At 45.5% G+C, this 20,075-nt stretch overlaps 1 protein-coding gene across 3 annotated transcripts in view; it reads left to right on the forward strand.

The window, feature by feature from the left end:
• Nucleotides 1–20,075, forward strand: part of ABTB3 (ankyrin repeat and BTB domain containing 3) — a 183,749-nt gene that overhangs the window by 111,897 nt on the left and 51,777 nt on the right. For all 3 annotated transcript variants that reach the window (XM_065852216.2, XM_065852225.2, XM_071798863.1), the window contains exons 3-4: nucleotides 1,446–1,650; nucleotides 13,252–13,404. In XM_065852216.2, coding sequence (XP_065708288.1) covers nucleotides 1,446–1,650; nucleotides 13,252–13,404 — 358 coding nt within the window. The remainder of the gene's footprint in view (nucleotides 1–1,445; nucleotides 1,651–13,251; nucleotides 13,405–20,075) is intronic.

Here is a 20,075-nt window from a genome sequence, read left to right on the forward strand (position 1 = left end):
TCGCAGCAGCAGCATCATTTTCTGTGCGAGTCAGCCTGGAGAGAGGTGATGTGCTGTGATGTGTTGTGATGTGTTCACAGGGGTGGGACTTTGCAAGAAAACCTGTAGCTCTGCTTTGCACACAGTTAAAATGGTTCTCCTTTAAGTTTGCCCAGGAGTTCATTATTCACCTTTTCTTTTCCCCAGGTTTGGTTTTATATTCCTACCTCGGTGCACATTTCCAACTCTTCCTTCCAAGTTTCAGTGCTCAGTGGTCACTTGGGAAAGACAGATAACAGAAAGTGTGTGACTTCTTCTTAACGCTGGGAAATTATGTCCTCTTTTCCCATCACTCGTTTTTGTACAGCTTAAGAATGACCCAAAGGGCTCTTGCTCAGATTTTCATTTAAAACAAACCATCTGATTTGATCTGAGATCATTATTTACCCCCAAAGCACTCTCACAGTGATTTGAAAATGTGAAAACAGGCACTTTATAACCACAATTGTTTCCCTGCCTTTGATAGAGTGGTCACTAGTCAATAAACGTAAAATTCACTGCTTTGGAGGGAGATGCTGTAGTTAATTAGTTACAATCAGTACGGCGCTCAGAGGCTCACCGCTGCTTGCCTGTATATTTGACTGCTAATCTCGCTGGCTTTGCTGATTCTGGTCCGTATATTGCGGCTGATTTCCCACATGCACCCTGCCGGGATGCGCCCAGAACCACGTCGGTGCATGGAAGACGGCGAGCATCTTTCTCTTGAGCCATTTTCTGTGCTCTGGAAACCTGAGGGGCTGGGTGAGCCTGCTTGACAGGTTTTGCTCTTCTGCTAACGTGAAGCTTTCTAGGCCCAGCCTGGGCTTAAAAATTGTAATTTCAGTTGCACGTTTCTGATATTGTCTTTTAGCAATTTCTTTTCCCCTTCTTTTCTTCACCCACATGTTCCTTTGCACACTCCTGCAGTGCTCTCTGCCTTATCCAGCTGCCTTCTTCGTCGTGTCAAGGGGCTGCATTTCCCTTCCACCGCCTCCCCAGGAGCGTGCAGCTTTTGGTGCCACTCTGCATTGTCCCCACTGGTGCTTTTTGGAACTATGGGGTTTTGGCAGCCTCCAAGGTCTGCCTGTAGGTAGCTGAGACCCCAGCCCTGGTGTACTGGCTCTTCCGGCAGTGCTGAGGGAGACCAGCCTGGTGCTGCTGACATACTGTATTTGCAGAAACCCATCTCCCCCAGGACTCTGAAGCTTGTCTGCAGCCCAGGTATGGTGTGCCATGCCACATAAACCACGAGGCAAAGTCCAGCGTGGTGATGAGCAGTGCACAGGATCCAATCCTACCATTTACTGTTTGCATATGTGAGTTATAAATGGAAGGAAAAAACAACCCTGGTATACCTTTTGGGTTGAAAACTTCATGGAGAGGCAGCCAAAAAGCCTGGCATTCACCCTGCCTTTGCTTTTTTCCAGGTGACCTGGTATCTCGAGCGATGCACCACCTCCAGCCCCTCAATGCCAAGCAGCATGGGAACGGGACACCGATGCACCAGAAGCAAGGATCACTCTACTGGGAGCCGGAGGCTCTGTACACCCTCTGCTACTTCATGCACTGTCCGCAGATGGAGTGGGAAAACCCCAACGTGGAGCCGTCAAAAGTCACACTGCAGACCGAGAGGTAAGAGCCGCCGTACGGCGGTTGGTGTCGTGGTGAAGACGTTTCATTAATAAATCAGCCTGGATGGCTAATTGCTAATTATAGCTTGTGCGTGAGAGGCTGCGGAGCAGTCTGGTTTGGTTTAGCATCACCTCTTTGAAATCCGTTTCTCTCGCCGAAACGCTGCGTGGCTGACCCAATATATATCAAAAGTGACACCCAGTGGCTACATACAGCAAATTGGTTCCAGATGTGCACTCAAGAGAGATTTCCTTTTCCTTTCGTTGTTGCTCAGCTATTCTGTGTTTTGGAAAAGAAAATGAGAACTTCTATTTCTGGCCTAGCAGGTTCGGGTTTAAATGTGTTTTTTCTACACTTTAATAGGGCTTGACAGCTGCAATTGGGGAAGTGGAAAATGAATAGAGTAGTGTGTAGAAAGGAGAAGTTGTTAAAGATGCTGTGACGAGAAGCTGGGTGCAGGAATAACCTTGGGGCTGCCCCGGCCAGGGATGTGTCAGGCTCAGGCTGTGCTGCTGTTGTCCCTGCTCCAGGGATGGCTGGTGCAGGGGAGGACACGCCTGAGGCCCCGTCCTGACTCAGGATCTGTCGTAAGGTGAGAAGATGATGCCACTGAAGCCAGCAATGGGGTCACCAAATACCAGCAAGCAAGCAGGCAGGATGCCCAGCACTGGGCAGATCTGCACCTGAGCACCCCAGAAAGCAACCGGGACAGCTTGCTGACCAAGAAAATAAAGCCATCTCCTGTCAAAAGCCCAGCAAACTGTCCAGTAACACAATCCTCCATTTGTGTGCTGAGGCACACGGTGCTATTTCGCTGCCATGCTTCTTGCCAGCCCTAAACCAGGCGAGAGGGGTGACTGGTGCTTGAAAATTGCTGGGAATTCATTTCTAGAATGGTATCGTGGTGATGTGCACACAAACTGCTTTTTTAAGCTGGGCTCCACATTTGCATCGCAATGTATATATCGAGCTGTACAGGTGAGCTCAACTCTGGTCTGCATGTGTGCCCCAAGAGCTGTGCATATGGATTTTGGTTATTGTTTCGATGTGAGGTCTGCATCTCAAAAACAGCATTTGAGAATCTCATTGTATGCATAGTTGTAAATGGTATATAATGTGATATCTCTATTGAAATGATATTATAGTGATTCACAGAATAGCATACAAGATGAAACTCTGGCATTAATGATGTTACTGGGAATTTTGCCATTTGCCTTTGGATGGCATTTTGTTGCTTTTCAAGTTTGGGTCGCTCCATGAGCATGCGTGTCACTTTTTACTCTATTGTTTCCAAAGTGTGAAAAAAGAACAGTAGGGAAATGACAAGAATCCAGAATTTTCTTTTTTTTCTAAATTGATTTTAATTTCATGATTTGTCATCTAGCCTTGTTATTACAGAAGTCTAACTCGTGTCCAAGGGTGTTTAGTGTGCACAAAAAATATTGAAAATCAAAAAATATCCTCACCTGATCTGTAGTCCACATCTGTGGGAGTAGTGCCACTGGAACCAGTGGGAATATAAAGGTGAATAATGCTGATACTCTGGTTTTGTAAGATTTCTACAGACTTCTCTGTGGAAAGTGAAAAGTGCAGGAATATTTGAAAAATCACTTAAAGCATTTTCTTCAATAGGTTTTCCTTTTTCTGAGGTTGCCTTAATACACGTTATCTTCATAGAGCACTTGAAACGCTGATTATTTAAAGTGATTGTTCTTCTTTGCTTTATTTTGAACACTCCATCTGGCAAGATGTCTTCCTTTGGCAGGGCAGTTTAACAACTGCGGTGTGCGGTTAGGGCCAGAGCAAGTACTCGGTGTTATTGCCAAGAGCTTGTGGTCATTTTTGGAAGGCACAGATACTCCTCCTGTTGCCTAATCAAACATGCGTTAGTACTTAACGCTGGAGTGGGAGAGATGCAGGGTTAAGCATGAGCCCAGATATTTCCATGGGGTTGTGCTCTGGAGCTTCATCAGCTGGATGCAGCCATCCTGTGCTGCCTGGAGAAAGGATCAGTGAAACTGACTTCTTTGTCAGTAGTGCTCTGAGGAGCCTTCCTACCTATTACCCGTCTTTTTGTTTACGTGAAAGCATGCTTTGTGGTCCATGACTGACTTCTAGTGGTTTCGGTTTCCGTGGTGGGTTTTTGTGCACTATGGGGGAGCTGATTTGTTAAACACAGCATTTTTATATGCAGAAACTTTGTGCCATATCTGTGTGCCGTATTCCCTGTCATCTTCTCCAACTGCGGCAATTGCTTTTATGCTGGAAGAAGCTCAGAAGGAAGCAAGGAGCTCCAGGAGTCTTTCCCCATCCTTGGCCTCTCTGTGTCCCTGTTGGTGCAGAGAAGCCAGGACTGCATGGATCTGGCTATAGGCAGAATTTCCGTGAAACAGGGGTTGTCCTTGGCTCATGTTAAGCCAACTTGACTACTGTTTTGGCCCCCTTTTCCCTGACCGTGCATGCCCAGGGCAGAGGGGATTGCAGGATGCAGCCAGAGATCGCTCTCAGTGTTTGCAGGGCTTGGTGGACTCAAAAGAGCTGCTCCTGTCCTTCCCACCTGGATTTCGGCTCTGAACAGTGTTAAAGAGCTGCAAAGGCTCTGCGTGTCCTTCTGCAGAGGCTGGAGATGGGAGGGAAGCCTGTACAGCGGCGGTCCTGCCTGGCTTAGCACTTCCCAGCACAGAAAGCTGTACCTCCCTCAGAGTCTTGGGGGACGCATAAATGGGGTGTTTACCTTTGAGTAAATCCAGCGCTTCAGTTCTAGGGAGTGTTTCTTGATGTTTGTTCTTCATGGAGGTAAAAACATGAGAATGTGGTGTTTTTAATAGTGTTTTTCTTTGCATAAAACAGAAGGGGAAAATGATTATGCAGGAAGGCTCTTGCTGGTGGGACTGCTTTTGTGGGAGGGTGTAGAAGTGAGAAGTGGCCAGTATTGCTTAGAAAACCTGGGAAAGATTCCCCACTTCCTAAATGCCAAAAAATCCAACCATAAGATGGATGTGTGACAGCCTTCTACCCCAAACCCATATTCTTTTTTCAATCTGTTCGCTTTGGAAGAAACCCTCTGATTTTTTGGATGTGTTGTTGGCACCAATGCAAACCAGTGCTGCTAGGGTAGGTTATCTAATGGCCCTGGGTACCATGTAGATGGCTGCTTTTGCAGGCATGGAGGTCCAGTGTGGAGCTGTTCATGGAATCCCCCTAACGCACCTAGCCAGGACGCGATGAAGATGTTTGTCTTGTGCTGGGTGTTGTTTGTGAAAGCTGTGCTCCTCCAGTGCCTCCACCTGCAAGTGGCTGTGGATTATTTAGGTTGGTTCATGCTTTTATTTTCCTGGGAATTAAAAAAAAAAAAAAAGAAATTTTAGATGAGGGGCCACTGTTGCCAATATTTCTTGCTTGCTTGCTGCTTCTGGTTTAATAAAAGGATCTGTCCCGTGGTTCTGTTTTGCTTCTCAGCCTCTATAACACTTCCAAAATTATTGCAAGTAATCTCTTAAGCACCGGAAAGCTCAGAATCTGTAGTTGCAGATTTGTGCAATGGTTTTTCCCTGAAGTGGTTCCTTAACCACTGTTAGCCACAGCTGTATTGACAAAGTCCTCATTACTTCCTAACTCTCCATGTTCCCCATTAACAACTCATTGAGAAGCGGCAGCTCAGCTGGTCCAGAAACACCTATTAATTCTGCTCACATGGCAGCAAAGTTCCTTCTCCAGCGCTTCCTCTGCTGCTGTCTTGGAGCAGCTTTAACTCCCTGTACTGCCCGGCAGCCTTTAGCTTTTGCCCTTGGGTCTTAATTGAGTTGATGGATACATGTCTGTTTTTTAACCTTTTTTCACTTTCCCTTCACTACTTTTCTCTGTATGTGGAGCAATCCCTTAGGAAACTCCCATGGGCTGTTGCTTGCTTTTTGTTTTTCTGCCTGCCTTGCATGCATGCATGTGCACACACAAAAACATACATGCCCCCTGCACATGCACACGTGTGCAAATTGTAGCCTGTAGTAGTTTGTGATTAATGAGAAAGGCTTGGGTTATCATCTGAATTTATTTCATGCTTCAGATAGTTATTAGTATACCTGACGAATTAGTGTGATGCAGCCCTCTTAATGAGAAGAGTGTTCCACTGCTGTAAAATAACTTGAGCTCTTTCAAAGCACCTTCATAACTGGTACAGCTGTGTCTGTGGTACGGATTATACCCATAGAACAATTTCAGTAAGAAGATAACTAGGGGTATGGGTCCCTGATTTAAATTATTGTGTGGTACCAACTCCAAGGGTAGAGCAGTCTCCAGGAAAGGCCAGCAGGGAGTGCCTGGAATGATGGGCAATGCTGATGGAGAACAGGTAAAGCACTAGCACAGGGAGTGTGGAAGTCCTGCTAGGAAACCTGAATGAACCTTGCAGTGTGTATTTGAAGAAGGGATTACACGTGCTTTATGTGCCAGTATGGCATAGCGCCCTGTAACCCTATATATTTCTATCCACTATTTAATTTAAAATTTCACATGGTAAAACCATAGAGTTGCTGAACTCAAAGTTAACACCAGGGTTGATTTGATGGGGAACCACTGAAAAGAAGACCCAAATCCATCCTTAGTCCTCTAGATTTGTATCTTAATAACAAACTTCCCACTTTTAAAACATCCCTTCAGGAGTAGGCTTGGCAGCTGGCTGCAGCATGTGAGATGGCACGTTACAAGAAATAGTTCATGCAGTATTTGTAGCTCAGCTGTCAGATGGTATCTATGTCTCATTTATCAAGCTAGACTTATGCTGTCCATGCAATGGCTATAGAATTTTTTTTTTTTTTAAATATAGGAAATCACATGCAGGACTGCAAGGACAGCACGTTACCTGTGCCGTTCTGCGCTGTGCTCCCGACACTGGTGAATCTTCAGGGATTTATGCCACAGCCAGTTGTGTCAAATCTCATGTCAAAGCTGCCTGTGAAATATTTCCCCATTGTGGTTGCTGGCCAGGTCATCACTTCGACTTGGTTGCATTTCAAGTCTTGGCCACTAATGTTTTTAATGCAGGGAGAGGCAACAGGGACAGTGCATTTGAATGCTGGATGCGAGTTCAAAAACTGTGACTTGCAGATACCCTTGTGAGGACTCTGGAGCACCAATGTCTTGATACACAAAATCATAAGGTTAAACCCTCCCTACACCTAGGTGGGTCTCGCTGAAGCTTCTGTGAGAGCAAGGAGATTTGATCCTTCAGCCTGAACAAAATGCAGAATTCACTTTTTGAGAGGCTGGTTACTTGGGTCACCCTTAGGTGGGCTTCTGGGGTGGTGGAGGAGCTGCCTAGCATGGGGATAACTGCATGGACTCACCTGGTGCATCAGTCGGTGCTGCTGAGTCTCTGGGCAGGATTGGGACTGGCAGCTTTCTGAAGGCATCAGAAAGTATTTGATCTTTCTGAAGACAAGTAGCTTATGGTGTGAATATAAAATCTGAGTTTTGCAGCCCAGAAACCCATCTGAAATATATGGTAAATCTTGGGAAAACATGCTTTTCTGTCTTCCAGTAATACTAAAAATGGACTAGTATTGCATATATGGTTTCATCATATGTTCTAAATGAAAACTCTCAGAACTGAGGATGCCTTTCAATTTGTATATTGAGATTTTCTTTAAAAACCACCCATGAAAACATAAACAACAAACTAAACAAAGAAAGGATCTTTTCACAGTGTTGAAGTTGCTGACTCATATCTGCAAGCAGAAACATCTCCCTACCTTTGTCTAGATAGGCTTTTTCCTATAGAAGTATGGTCTTACAGTTCTGGGAAGCACCGTTAACTCTTACTTGATTGCTTTTGCAATTTTAATCAACAGTGACCTGTGTATAGCACTTTGGCTGCTATTGCCACGAAAGTTTGCAGTTGCCATCCTTGGCTGGAGTGAATGAGGAAACTTAACAGCTACCACAACAGCGTGCTCCTCAATAGCTAAAGGATCCTGCAAACAGAAATCATCCAAAGCAATTGTAATAATTGAAACATACAGAAGATATTTGAGATATAGCAAGGTCAGGTCCATACAGCTGTGTCCACTTCACAGCTGGTGAAACTGAGGAAGGGACAGCACAAGGTGGCTGTGGGAATTCACATCCAAATACAATTAGCCCTCAGGAATTCCTCCATTCCCATCGTGATGCAGACCATCAAGCCAGTCCTCTCCATAGCAGTCGATTTAATACATGCAGTGAGTGTGTGTGTGTGGTGGGGCAAGAGCTCCTCATCTGCAGAAGAGGGAAGCTCAGGACGAGTCACCCCCATAGTGGGAACGGGGAGGAGTGAGACAAGACACTGCCAGAAAGGAGGATTACTCTCTGCAAGGGAGAGGGAGCGACTGGAAAGAGGAAGAACCGCTTAAGCAGCTTGGAAATGAAGGAGAAGAGGGAGGGGGGTGCCTTGCTCTTGAAGAACGGGGCAGCAAGGTGGACTGTGAAGTCAGTGGGCAGCAGGAGAATCTACACCTTGCAAAGGTGATAGGGACTGAGAAGAATCAGAGCCAGGGGTTATTTGGGGCTGGGATTTGTAGGAGAGCTGGTCAGGGAGAAGAGAAGGCTGAGAGTGGGGTCTCATCAGTGTTTATAAATATCTCAGGAGTGGGTCTCAAGAGGATGGGACCAGGATCCTTTCAGTGACGCCCAGCAATAGGATGAGGGGCAACGGACACAGACTGAAGCACAGGAGGTTCCATCTAAACATGAGAAGAAACCTCTTTACTTTAAGGCTGTCAGAGCGCTGGAACAGGCTGCCCAGAGAGGTTGTGGAGTCTCCTTCTCTGGAGACATTCAAAACTCCCCTGGACACATTCCTGTGTGATCTGCTCTGGTGAACCTGCTTTAGCAGGTGAGTTGGACTGGATGATCTTCAGAGGTCGCTTCCATCTCCAACCATTCTATGATTTTGTAGTGCTTTGCAACTCTGGTGTCACAGCAGGCGGTATCCAAGAAGAGCTTTATCCGTCTCCTCACAGACCCACGCAAAAATAATGAAGTGTCCTATTGCATTTTACAGTGTCTATGTTTCATGCTCTTCCATCCGATGACTCATCCTCTTTATGTACAGGTATACTGCCACTGATAACAACAACAACAACAATAATAATAATGAAAAAACCTGAACTATTGCATATGCATGACGGGACTTTTAATATCTGCATGCCAGCAAGCCAAGGAGGGAAATAATGGGCAGCCCAGGTGTGCTGCACGTGGCTTGGGAGAAGTATGGGTTTCAGGCAATCTGCCATGCAGTTAAGTTGGGGCAATTGGAGTGGGTTATACCATATATTTAGGTTCCCCTTCCATAACATCTGCTTTCCTTCCTGATGATTTTGTAGTTCAAAGTGCCCCAGAGACAACAGCCCTACAAAAACTAAGATAAGTTTGGTGACTGATTTGATGCAGAGGGGTTGTTGGCTGTGCTCTGAAGGTTGGGTGCTGAGGGGACGCTGCCACATCTGAGGGTGATGTGGAGAAGGACGTGTGCTATCCGGGATGGGAGAGTAAGGAGAACGGTCGTCCCTTGTCAGTGGGTGCCAGTTGGGTATTGCCTGCAGATGTCTGCAAGACACAGGAGCTCACGGGTCCCTGAGCCATCCCAAAATAGATGGAAGATGGGCACTGGGCTGCAAAAGGGAACAGGGAGGGATGCTGCATGAAGGGAGGAATCGGTGACATGAGGATTTGTGGGGTGCTCATAATTCCCTTTTCTGTTCAAGTAGGGACCCAGGGAGGGCACGCTCCAAGAGGAGCCTCCTGTCCCCTTGCCAAGAGCTGCAGGGACAGTGCCCAGAAGGGTCCAGCCCTTTGGAATCTGCTTTTTATTGGCCTCCCACACGTCCCAGCTCTTTTGTGTGGGATGGGGTTTGCTCTGTGCAAAGACCTCTCCCTGCATCTTGATCTGGCATCTTTTTCCCTTAAGATGACAGTTCAGGAAAATACGAGCCTGTGCCAAACCAACATCTTTTTTTTAGGGACATTACTTAAGCTCATGCTTAACTTTGAACCACAGTGAATTCTAGAGGACGAGAGCACGTGTTTAAAGTGAAGCACAGGTACTGAGATGGGCTGGAGGAGTAGGTCAGAGCACTCATTGACCTGCGCCTGCCAAGGTCCTTCTGCAGCAATCGAGCTGCTCCTGACTTCCCATATCCTCAGGCAGAGTGAAGCCCAGCACATTCCTACCATGGTCAGATTAATTTAATTAAGATGTGTGCTTCCAAAGCGTATAACTAGGTGACTTATCTGCTATGTGTCTACTCTGGAACACAAAAGTACTGAACTCTCCAGGTTGTTACCTGCCTCTGTACCAGAGATAAATCCATATATATGCATCAACGAAGATGCATTTGCCTGACGTGTTTTCGCAAGGTGTCATTTGAAAAGTGAAGTATTTCTTGCTGATGCCACATTGTCTTGTGGACTGTCACACCCCTATAACTTTGTGTTCCTCTTTCTTCTTTGGCACACAAACAGTATTTAAAAAAAATACTTCCCTTCACATGGTGCATAGATTCTTGAGGGGTATTTTTAGCCTATTGCACTCAGCCATATTTGGTTCTCTTCTCAAAATGCAAATTCCCTGAAATGCTCAGATATGCAGTGATTTTTATTTCGTTTTCCTTGGAAAAAGAAATGTAAATATTGTGAGTAAACTCCACGTCCTCATGTAGGGACTGAAACTGGCCTTTAGAGAAAATCCTCCCGTTTCCACATAACACTGATTCTCTTCCCTTTCAGGATTTATTGCACCAAATAGCTACATTAATTTCTATTTCCATGTTGAAGTTTGCAAAGCCAAGAAGGAAAAAAAAGTGCAATTTTATAGTGCAATTATCACAGTTCCTGTAAATAATGGTATTTGCTCTGCCATGTACTGTGGTGGGGCAGATTTTCTGCTGGGTGAGTTTCTGACATGCTCTAGAGGAGGCAAAAGCGTGAACCCCTTAGTTCAGCCATGGCCCTCTGCTTTTCTGTTTGCCCAGCAGATGTTCCAGGAAGGCTCCGTACAAATATGTCTTCATTTCTCTCATCCAGACCACATTCACTCATGCAAACCATAGCCTGGAATCGACTTTCCCTTTAATTGTTTTCCTAGCATCAAGTTTTGTGGGGAACTCTATGCATTTTTACACTTCCAGTGTGATTTGCAGCTCCCTTTCTCCTCTTTGCTCAGCAAATGATGGAAGCAACTCCCGCTGATCGCTTGTACCCAGCTACTTAACACCACGAGAGAGGGTTCCTTCTGCTTCAAGGACACATGTTGTGGGTGACCTGAGAATCAGGTCACCTTCCAGGAGCAGATACACCCTTGGTTCTCCCCTCTCCTTCCTCTGACCACTGTCAGAACAACATGGGCTGGGTTATGGAAATCGTATTCATGGGAGCTGTGGGACAAGAAGTTCTGCCCTTATCTGCCTCCTTACATGGCCATGGGCAGGGCTGGGGAAAGCAAAGAGCCTTGGAAAAAAACGTAGCCTGGTCTTGAGGGATAGCGATGTGTTTGAATAGAATCATGATGAAAGTGGCAAGTCAGCCAAAGATGTGGTGTTTCAAAAGGAGGTGGTTCATTGAAGTGTTCGTGAGATTTGGGAACCCGACATCCCAGGGAAAGTTAGTGGCCTCAGGGCTTCTCTGTCCTTCGGCACTTTTGAAATGCATCATCCTTCCTTAAGGATATTAATATCAGAGCTATGTAAAATTAAGTCTTCAAAAGAGAAATAAATGGCATAAGTGCTATAAATAGGAAAAGGATATTCCAGAATCAACATCCTCTTAAGTACTTTTTCTCAGGGTAGATCCTTTTGGGGTAAAGTTATATGTTTAAAGTGTAAAGTATTTGCCTACTGGGCGCCTAATCCAGACTTCACTTTTAATATTTTTTCCCCCTCTATTAAAAGGAACCATGTAAGGGAAGGCAAGTGAGGCAAAGCAATAACAAATGAAAAGGAGCAGGAGAAGTGAAGGGAGCAAAAGCAGGGGATGATGCTGCAATAAAAGGAACATTTCCAGTATTAGGATGATATACTGAGCTAATAAACATAGGGAATATGGGAATATGCAGTTAAAGAGCAGAGGAAAGGGAGCCACATAGGAAATGAGACAAAAGAAAAAGGTTCCAAAGAAGAAGTTACGTGCAGATTAATTACAGACATTCCTTGAGGACAGTAGTCATTTACAAGTTTCATCTGTCTCTTATTTTTTTTTTATTAATATAACAGCAACCTCCGTTAACATCCCTTAGCCATGGTATCTACGTCACAGTGTGGATGAAATAGTTTCACTGTGCCTAAACAGTTTGCAGCAGTTCTGATTGAACACAGGACTTCCAGGATCGTTTTTAAGTAGCTCTTGGGAAAGATTTATTCTTTTGTAGTGATTTTGCAATTTTTAGAATTTTATAGTGTATATTTCTTTATAAAGAGGGATTTATTTACCCTTCCTTGTCCCTTCCCTGCACAGACTTTGTCTCCTGCATACAGCTGTGGAGGAGGCACCCATTTTGGACACCCCCATCTAGGAGATCAAGTGGGCACCAAAACTTACTAGGGATGGGAGGGCAGTTGCTGCAGCCTGAATTGCTCTGGGGATTTTGTCCACCTTGACCTAACAGGCAATGACCTTCCAAGATGTTCAGCTGCAGATATTTTGTTATCTCCAAACTGGGACTTGAAGCTATGTTTCTCATTTAAGTTCTGGTATTTTTCCCTTGGTCCCCAAATAGCTTTTAACATAGATGAGGCAAACTGCATGCTTCACCTGAGGTTTGTGCAGCTCTCGCTAGGATGTGGGGCTGTCCAGGTCTTGTGGAGTGAAGGACCATGTCTCTGATCGTGTCCTTGCTTTGCTCAAGTGGGGGCTGTGGCCCAGAGTCCCACCATCCACTTTGTGAGCCGGTTTCGTGTATTTTTGCTCAAGTGTTAGAAGAGCTGGTACCCAAAGATGTCGTGGTTTGATACCGCCCAAAGTGAAACGAAACAGGTAACCTCAATAATGCAGAGGGATCAGCTGCAAAAGTCCCTAGTTTCAGCACTGAGCATGAGGTGCACATTGTGTTAGTAGGAGGAGATGCTGGAGACTACCTCGCGCATTACCTCTCCACCTCTGGCATCTCAGGGTGGGGGCATCCCCTTTCTCTGCCCTGGTTCATTCTCCTGTCCCTGTTGCAAAGTGTCTGGGTAGCGCACCGACTCCGGTGTATCAGCTGGAGCAGGACATGGTCTGGTGCCAGGCTTCTGCCCTCTTTTCGGGATACACCGTGTGAAGGACAGTGGGGCAGAGAGGGTGTACTGACCTCACAGGAGCCCCATAAATGAGCATGGCTCTTAAATCTGACTCTTCAAATAATCCTGCTCCGGAGACAGGGTGAGACATCTTGATTTAGATGTGCTTTAAATTAGCTGAGCCAGTTTGCTCTCCCATGCTTTCGTTTTGCCTGTTCCCTTCTCTCTCTCTGGATATATAATATATTGTCACACATATATACACATGCACACACACACCCTCCACCCTCTCTCTCTATATATACCTGTTATTTTGCTGCTAGTGTACTGTAGCCCTCATGTCTGTGTGCTTTCCCAGGCCGTTCATTGTGCTGCCTCCCCTGATGGAGTGGATACGGGTTGCTGTGGCTCACGCGGGGCACCGTCGCAGTTTCTCGGTGGACAGCGATGACGTACGGCAGGCGGCGAGGCTCCTGCTGCCGGGAGTTGACTGCGAACCTCGACAGTTAAAGTAAGTCCACGTAAAAAAAGAATTTAAAAAATCGCCTGCTTTGTGCAAAACGTGTCTCTTCTTTCCTAGTGACAGCAGGCGAGTGAGCAGGCAGGCAGAGGGCTCTGTTATCGCCTTGAGAAGTGCATGGATGCTCGAGCTCGTCGCTCTGTGCGTTGCGAAATCGGCTCCTGGTATTTGCTCACATCCGTGGGTAAGGCGGTTGCATGGTAATGGGCGCCTGAATATCTCACAGCTGGATCGAGCCCGTAATCTGCTTATCAGAGCTCATATGGTGGCTGTTTTGTTTTGTTTCTTTTCTCTTACTGTTAGGTTCTGCTTGCTAATGAGGGGCTGAAATCTTCTACTAATTGTCTGCGTAGCATCGCTTTGCTGTAAAATACTGAGATGTAATTGGCAGGGCTGTAGATGTTTTTCAGTGCTTTGTTTTCAGCATTAATGCTTAAGGGGCACATTTAAACTTATAGGTAAGACTGCCTCTTGCAGTAAAGTTGTATTTTTCATACTAATGTCTGTTCAAATTGGTTGTAAATGCCAGCCTAGCTAATTTGACTTTTTCATGAATGAGATGTGACCTTTTGGTTTGCTAATGAAGTCTTCAAGTATTTGTTGCCAGGATGTGTTTTTAGTGTCTCTTTTGCCTTACAGTTATGTACATCTATAAAAGCACGATCCAGAGCTGTTCAGGAGTCAGTAACATATTTGGTTTTGATTTTCATATGAAAAGTCTGCCCAAGAAGAAATTACTCACTGCTATTGCTTCACAAATTTGTACATAAAACCCAATTTTCAGCAGTTTGCGTCTTCATACAGCTGTAAGTGCATTCTTTCCTGCAAAACAGAAAGCAGAGGGATGATCTACATTATTAGGTGGGACAACCTGCATTGGAGCAGCTGCCTTCTGTTGACTCTGGCCTTGACATGCTCCTTCACCAGAGGGTATAATACTTTACTTCAGGATCTGCACAGGCTTTTTATAGTCACAGCTGTTCAATATTTAATTGCAGAAATATGTTGGATTTCGAAAGCAAAGTCTTAAGCATTTCACATTTCAAATCTTGGCTGTAATTGCTTTCCTTTGGTGTGATCGTCTTGGCCCTAATTTTCGGCAGTGCAGCGTTCGGTTTCCTTACTGAAATGTCAGGACTTAGAGGTGCTACGCACTTTCTGAAGATTTGGTTTTGAAAAGGCACAATTCATTTAATACCTCCTCCAGTATTTAGGTAGGATTGCAAGTAGGGCATTAATTTTTCTGCTCTACATCCTCTGTCTTAAAAGTTAAGGTAGATACAGTTAAATATGTGTGGATTAAAAAAGCACGATATACCTTTCTTAAAGTTGTATTCTGTCAGTGTGTATCTCTCTCTCTATAAATATATAAGGTGCCGTCATCTGTTAGACAATATTCCAGGAGTTTCAAAATCATTTGGAGTTGGGGAGAGTTGTATCATGCTGCAGAATAATTTATTAATTATGAGGAACAAATCAGCACCTAGTTGCCTTCAGGAATTAATTTCATAAAGAGCAGAAGTGATAGCTGTTGTCCTGTTTGTCTTGCAAGTGGGAATGAGTCTGAAGAGCAGTGAAAGAGCTGAAGGGTCAGGTGGGAATCAAAGGAAAAATAATTCCTGAAACAAATTCTGGATTTTTAGAGAGACCAGACTTTGTGGTGTGCCCATATGTGCCTGCAGGGGCCTGATGTGCCCACTGATATCCCCAAAGGACAGTCTCACTCCCTTGTGCTGGCAGAGGTCTGCAAGTGAGTGTCCTTGTACTTTGGGTTTATTTTGAGGCCTGTGCGTACGGCCAGCGTAGTGCCGCAGGTTCTTTGTGTAGCTGAGAATCAAGCCCCGGCTGCCTGTAATCCTAAAATCAAAGGAAGGATCAAGATTTTCGGAAGAATAATGCGAGGCATCAGGACATTAATTTGAAACCTTGCAGCTAGTGATTTTTTATTTTTATTCAGTGCAGACCCTGAGCACTTATCATTTCCACTAAGCCAAGCACTAACCTTACATGCCTCCCCATTAGAGAGGGAGGGTTTGCAACTATCAACTCCTCAGAAAGCATCAATTCCGTAAATGCAGACACTGGGAGAGGGGGGAAAACACAACAACTTTGCAGGGGATGGCTTTTCGAATAAGCTCTGTGACGGATGACAGCTGCAGGATTTTAAATGCAGTTAGCTTGATCTATTTTGTGACTTTTATAGAAATGGCATAATAAGTAGAACCTTGAAACTGGTTCAGTTTCTAGGCTTTTCATAGCAGTTTCCTTTAGTCACCAAAATATAAAAACCTGAGCCCCAAAAGTTCCCATGGTCTCATGTGATATTGCATCATTCCACGGTGTTGATTCACGACCTGTCATTGCAAATGCATGAAGCAAAGTCAGCTTCAGCGCTGGAAAAACACGCATACGGGGAGAGAGAGAGAGATTGGCAGGATCTCAAAGGCTGTGAAGTTCAGAATCAGTTCAGATAAAAACCAAATGTTCGGTTTCTTATCTGAACTACAGCGTGGAGGTCTCCCAGCAGATTTGTGTGATGCTTCTCAGCACAATCACATACTCCAGCAGTGAGGTTCCCAATATGTGGCTTTGTAAATCATCTTTGCTTTCTTCCTGCCCTTCATTCCAGTGCTTCCTCTCTCTCTCCCCTCTCCTGATCCTTTCTTTAAAAATTCTTCACCTTAATTTCTTGCGATGTTTCCGTCTCCTGAAAGAGGAGCTGCTCTTGCTCTGGATAGAGAAGTGAAGGAAGCTGGAATCAGGCAGGAGCTGCCTGTGTCCTCCCTGATCTCTTTTCATTTTACAACAGCAGACATTTCAGAAAAGTTTCTTCCCTTTCCCCAGCCCTGGGAGATGTGCAGGGATATAAATGCTCCCCTTTCCCTGGGAGTGAAAGCTTTAAATAGATGGATTGTCTCCACCTTTTGCAAAGAGGTAGGTTTCACAGATGGATTGACTGCTGGATGCACGACAGCTAGCTGAGACAGAAGCCCAAGTTGTGTCCAGAATAGTCTTTTTCATAGCGGGAGACCAGACTTAAATAAAGCCTTGCCTGTACCCAGGCCCTGTGGGGCCACCAGAGGAGCTGGATATGGTCGGTAGAAAACTGTGTGCAAAGTAGCTCTCCGCTGGCATAAAGCTGGTGAAGGTGCGTGCTCTGCTCCCTGCTCAAGAACTTTTATTAATGAAGGCATCAGGGATGACAGTAATTTATTGCCCAAAAAGGGGCATGGTGGTATTGAGCTGCCTTTCTGCTGCACTAAGGCAGCGTCAGTCTGCACTGGGTCTGGCTGGCTGCAAAGAGATGCCTTGTTTTGGCTGTTCCTCATCATCGCATCTGCATGTGGTACCTTTCCACTTGCTCCACAGTAAGATCTTTGCTTGTCTTCCCTTCCTCCATTCTGTGGGATGTTTGTTTAAAACAAACAAACAAACAAAAAAAAAACCAAACCCAATGTGTTAGACATGATGGGGATGGATGACTACATCTGGGGGCCGAAAAGACTGATGGCAGAGAAACAGAGCAAGGGAGGAGCATCCTGTGCTGCTCAGCACAAAGGCTGCCGTGCATTTTGTCAGGGTCAGTGGCTTCATTTCTGGTTGCAATATATCATGGCAATCCTGGACGTTGTAAAAATGCTGGAACAGACTGAACTGAGAGACGTGGTAATGTCACACTAGGGACTGTTACATGGCCAGTTCTGTATCTGCCTGGGTAAAGGGCTATTTTATGGCCAGTCAGAGGTTAAAAGAAGTGTGCATGCAGGTGCCCATGCTCATTCTGATATCGAGAAGCAGTAACAATTGGAGACAAATCTACTTTGGTGCAGTCTTGGAGACCTGAGTGTAATTCATGGGTTATTTGAAATATTCTCTTCTATCCTCAGCATTGTCTCAGGCCTCTCAGATGCCAAGTCATCCCCTGTCTGTCCTCTCCGGGGAAAGCTGCTTTCCCTTGGTGTTTCTGGGCCTGGCAAGCAGCCCCCTCATCCCTCAGAAGGGCTCTGCCCTCTGCTGAAGGGAATCAGGTGGGCTGTGTCTTCACTTCTGGTACTTCTAGTGATGTGGGAGGAGGCATTTCAGGAGATCCCAGCTTGCGCTGTCTGAGAATGGAGTTCTGGCTTCTGAACCCCAAAGGTCCCATCTGGACATCTGAACCCCAGCTTGCCTGGGAAAGGAATGGCCTGCAGGCTGGCTGACCTGGTGTACATCACGTCCAAGGGACCTTCCTGGCATCTGAATGAAGAGGAACTCTGAAGGTGGCCTCATGGCACTGAAATCCTCCAAGAAGCATTGCCCATGAGGCTGGTCACTGCTCTGAAGCCACAGGGGTGTCTGTAAGCCCTCTCCTGCTCATTAGACCCCCATCCCCTAGCCCAGCAGGCTACAAAGCTCCTGGCTGAGATTTTGAGAAGCAGAGTTTAGTCATGTCGAGGAGTGGTTTCTTCTTACCCATAGATGAAAAGGCTCGTGCCTTTCTCTCACGAACTGGAGAAGTGAGATTGCTCCCTGAGGCTTTCATTACTGTCCACCACGGGCCAGAGCTGCTTCACTGAAGGCAGATGTTGGCACGGGAAGCCCGGGACAATTCTTTGAAGAGGTCTGAAGTCCTTTTTGGCAGTTGTACCCAAAGAGCAGCGATGGTAAGTGGCATTTTTGCCATCAGACTCCTCACGAGTGGAGTCCCACAGGGTTCTGTTTTAGTCTTGTCCCATCCCATATTGATGTGCAGCATGTGGAGGACCCTTCAGGCTCTGGTAGCACCAAGGGTGCATCATGGCCCCTTGTTTGCAGTCCCTGGTTGTTGGGCTTGGACTCCGAAGGACAGAGCTAGGCAGCGGGGTTCACATGCTGACCCTGCTGGTGTGGCCAGAGCCCCCTTTATGTTCCAGTCAAATTTAGCTGGAGGTGGCAGCATCGCTGCTGGTGAGAGCAGCAGCCAGCGTGACAGGGCTTGTGCCTGTGCGCAGATGGAGAGCCAGCACTTGATCCCCTTTAATTGCTTGCTCAGGCACTTTGTCAGCATTTTGGAGTTACGGCTGGGTTCCCTGACAGTGCTGGGCTCACCCTTTGGGCAGCAAATATCCCTTTTCTTCTCTGGCTGACTGTGAATCTGCACCCTATCTCTGATCCTGACCATGGACATAAGACATTTTTCTCCTGTCTTCCGGGAGTACAAAGGTGAAATTGGGATCTGTAAGTCCTGGCCTTGAGGAGGCACCTGTGAGAGGTGTGCATCAGTGCCAACATAGGCCATTACCCAAGAACTTAAGTGAATACTTTGCCTCTGTTTTGGGGAAAAAAAATAGTTAGGTGAAAAGCAAAAATAAATAAAATCAACAAGGTTATGAAAATAGAAAAACAGTAATCAAAAGGAGATCAAATTATGCAGCTTAATGCACTCAAACTGAGGTGACCAGATAACCTCTATCCCAGGGATGAGAAAGAGCTGCCTCCTGAAATCAGAGGGTCAGATGGAAATATTTTTAACAAAGCCCGGAGTGGTGCCATAATGCTAAGGATTAATAATAGTAATGCCCAACATTTGAAAAGGATGAAAAATCATCCGAGGAAAATTCCAGGCTGTTGGTGCAAGGCCTTCAACTGTTTTTTTCAGCCAAAGACTGATTAAAGACATGTTGTCGAGGGAAAAATGGGATAAAATGTGACACAGATTTTCTAAAGATAGATCTTGCCAGACTAATGTAATAACTTTTTGATAAGATAACTGATTTTCTACCCTAAGGAAATGCAGTAGATTTCATCTATTTGGACTCGAGCGAACAATTTGATGCAGTCCATGCAGTGAGTTATTAGTTAAGATAGGGATTAGTAAAGGAATTGGAAAGTGAGTAGGGTCTGGCTTCGAGAGAGGTGGCAAGGGCTGGGTTGGCTGTGGTGGGGTTAGAAGCAGAGATCTTCAGCTCTCCATCTTAAAAACTGGTCTTCTTTAATTTTCAGAAAGGGCTTTGGCACAAATCTGAGCAGTGTGCTCATGAAGTTAAAATTTGCTGATGCCACGATGCTGAGAGGCATTGTCCTGACAGAGGAAGCTTGGGAAGTCATCCAGGGAAAAAGTGGATGACCTTGAGGGCTGGGACAAAAGAAATGGGATGAAATGCAGTTTTCCACAAATGGAAACACGTGGAGATTAATTACAAAAATGCATACTGCAGTGCATATGTAACATATACACTATATATACAGTATAATATATACTGTGTGGGGAGCTGAGTGTTGGAAAGGTGGTGGTAAAGACTGTAGTGCAGTATTTCATCTCAGAATGATTGTGAACCACAGAAGTGGCTTTTTCCTTAGCTGCGAAAAGAGTAAATGTATTTTGAGGATGCATCAGAAGAGGTATTTCCAGTAGAAGTAGGAAAATATTGGTGCCTCTGTACATAGAAGTGGTAGGAAGTGATGTAGAATTGCAAATCCTGTGTCTGGGTCAAGAAAATATTCACATTGGACCGGGTAGAGAGAAACGGGCTGGTGTGATTTGAGTTTTGACGAAATGTTCTCATGGAGGAAAACTAGAAGAAAGGAGCTCATTCAGCCGAGTGAAGCGGGTGCTGAGGGAACATGTGACTCTCCTCCAGAAATACATCAGGAGTAAACACCATGGAAGGAAAAATACACTCTTATTTAAAGAGCAGCACAGA

This window comes from Patagioenas fasciata, chromosome 1, assembly GCF_037038585.1.
Source record: "Patagioenas fasciata isolate bPatFas1 chromosome 1, bPatFas1.hap1, whole genome shotgun sequence".
Taxonomy (NCBI): domain Eukaryota; kingdom Metazoa; phylum Chordata; class Aves; order Columbiformes; family Columbidae; genus Patagioenas; species Patagioenas fasciata.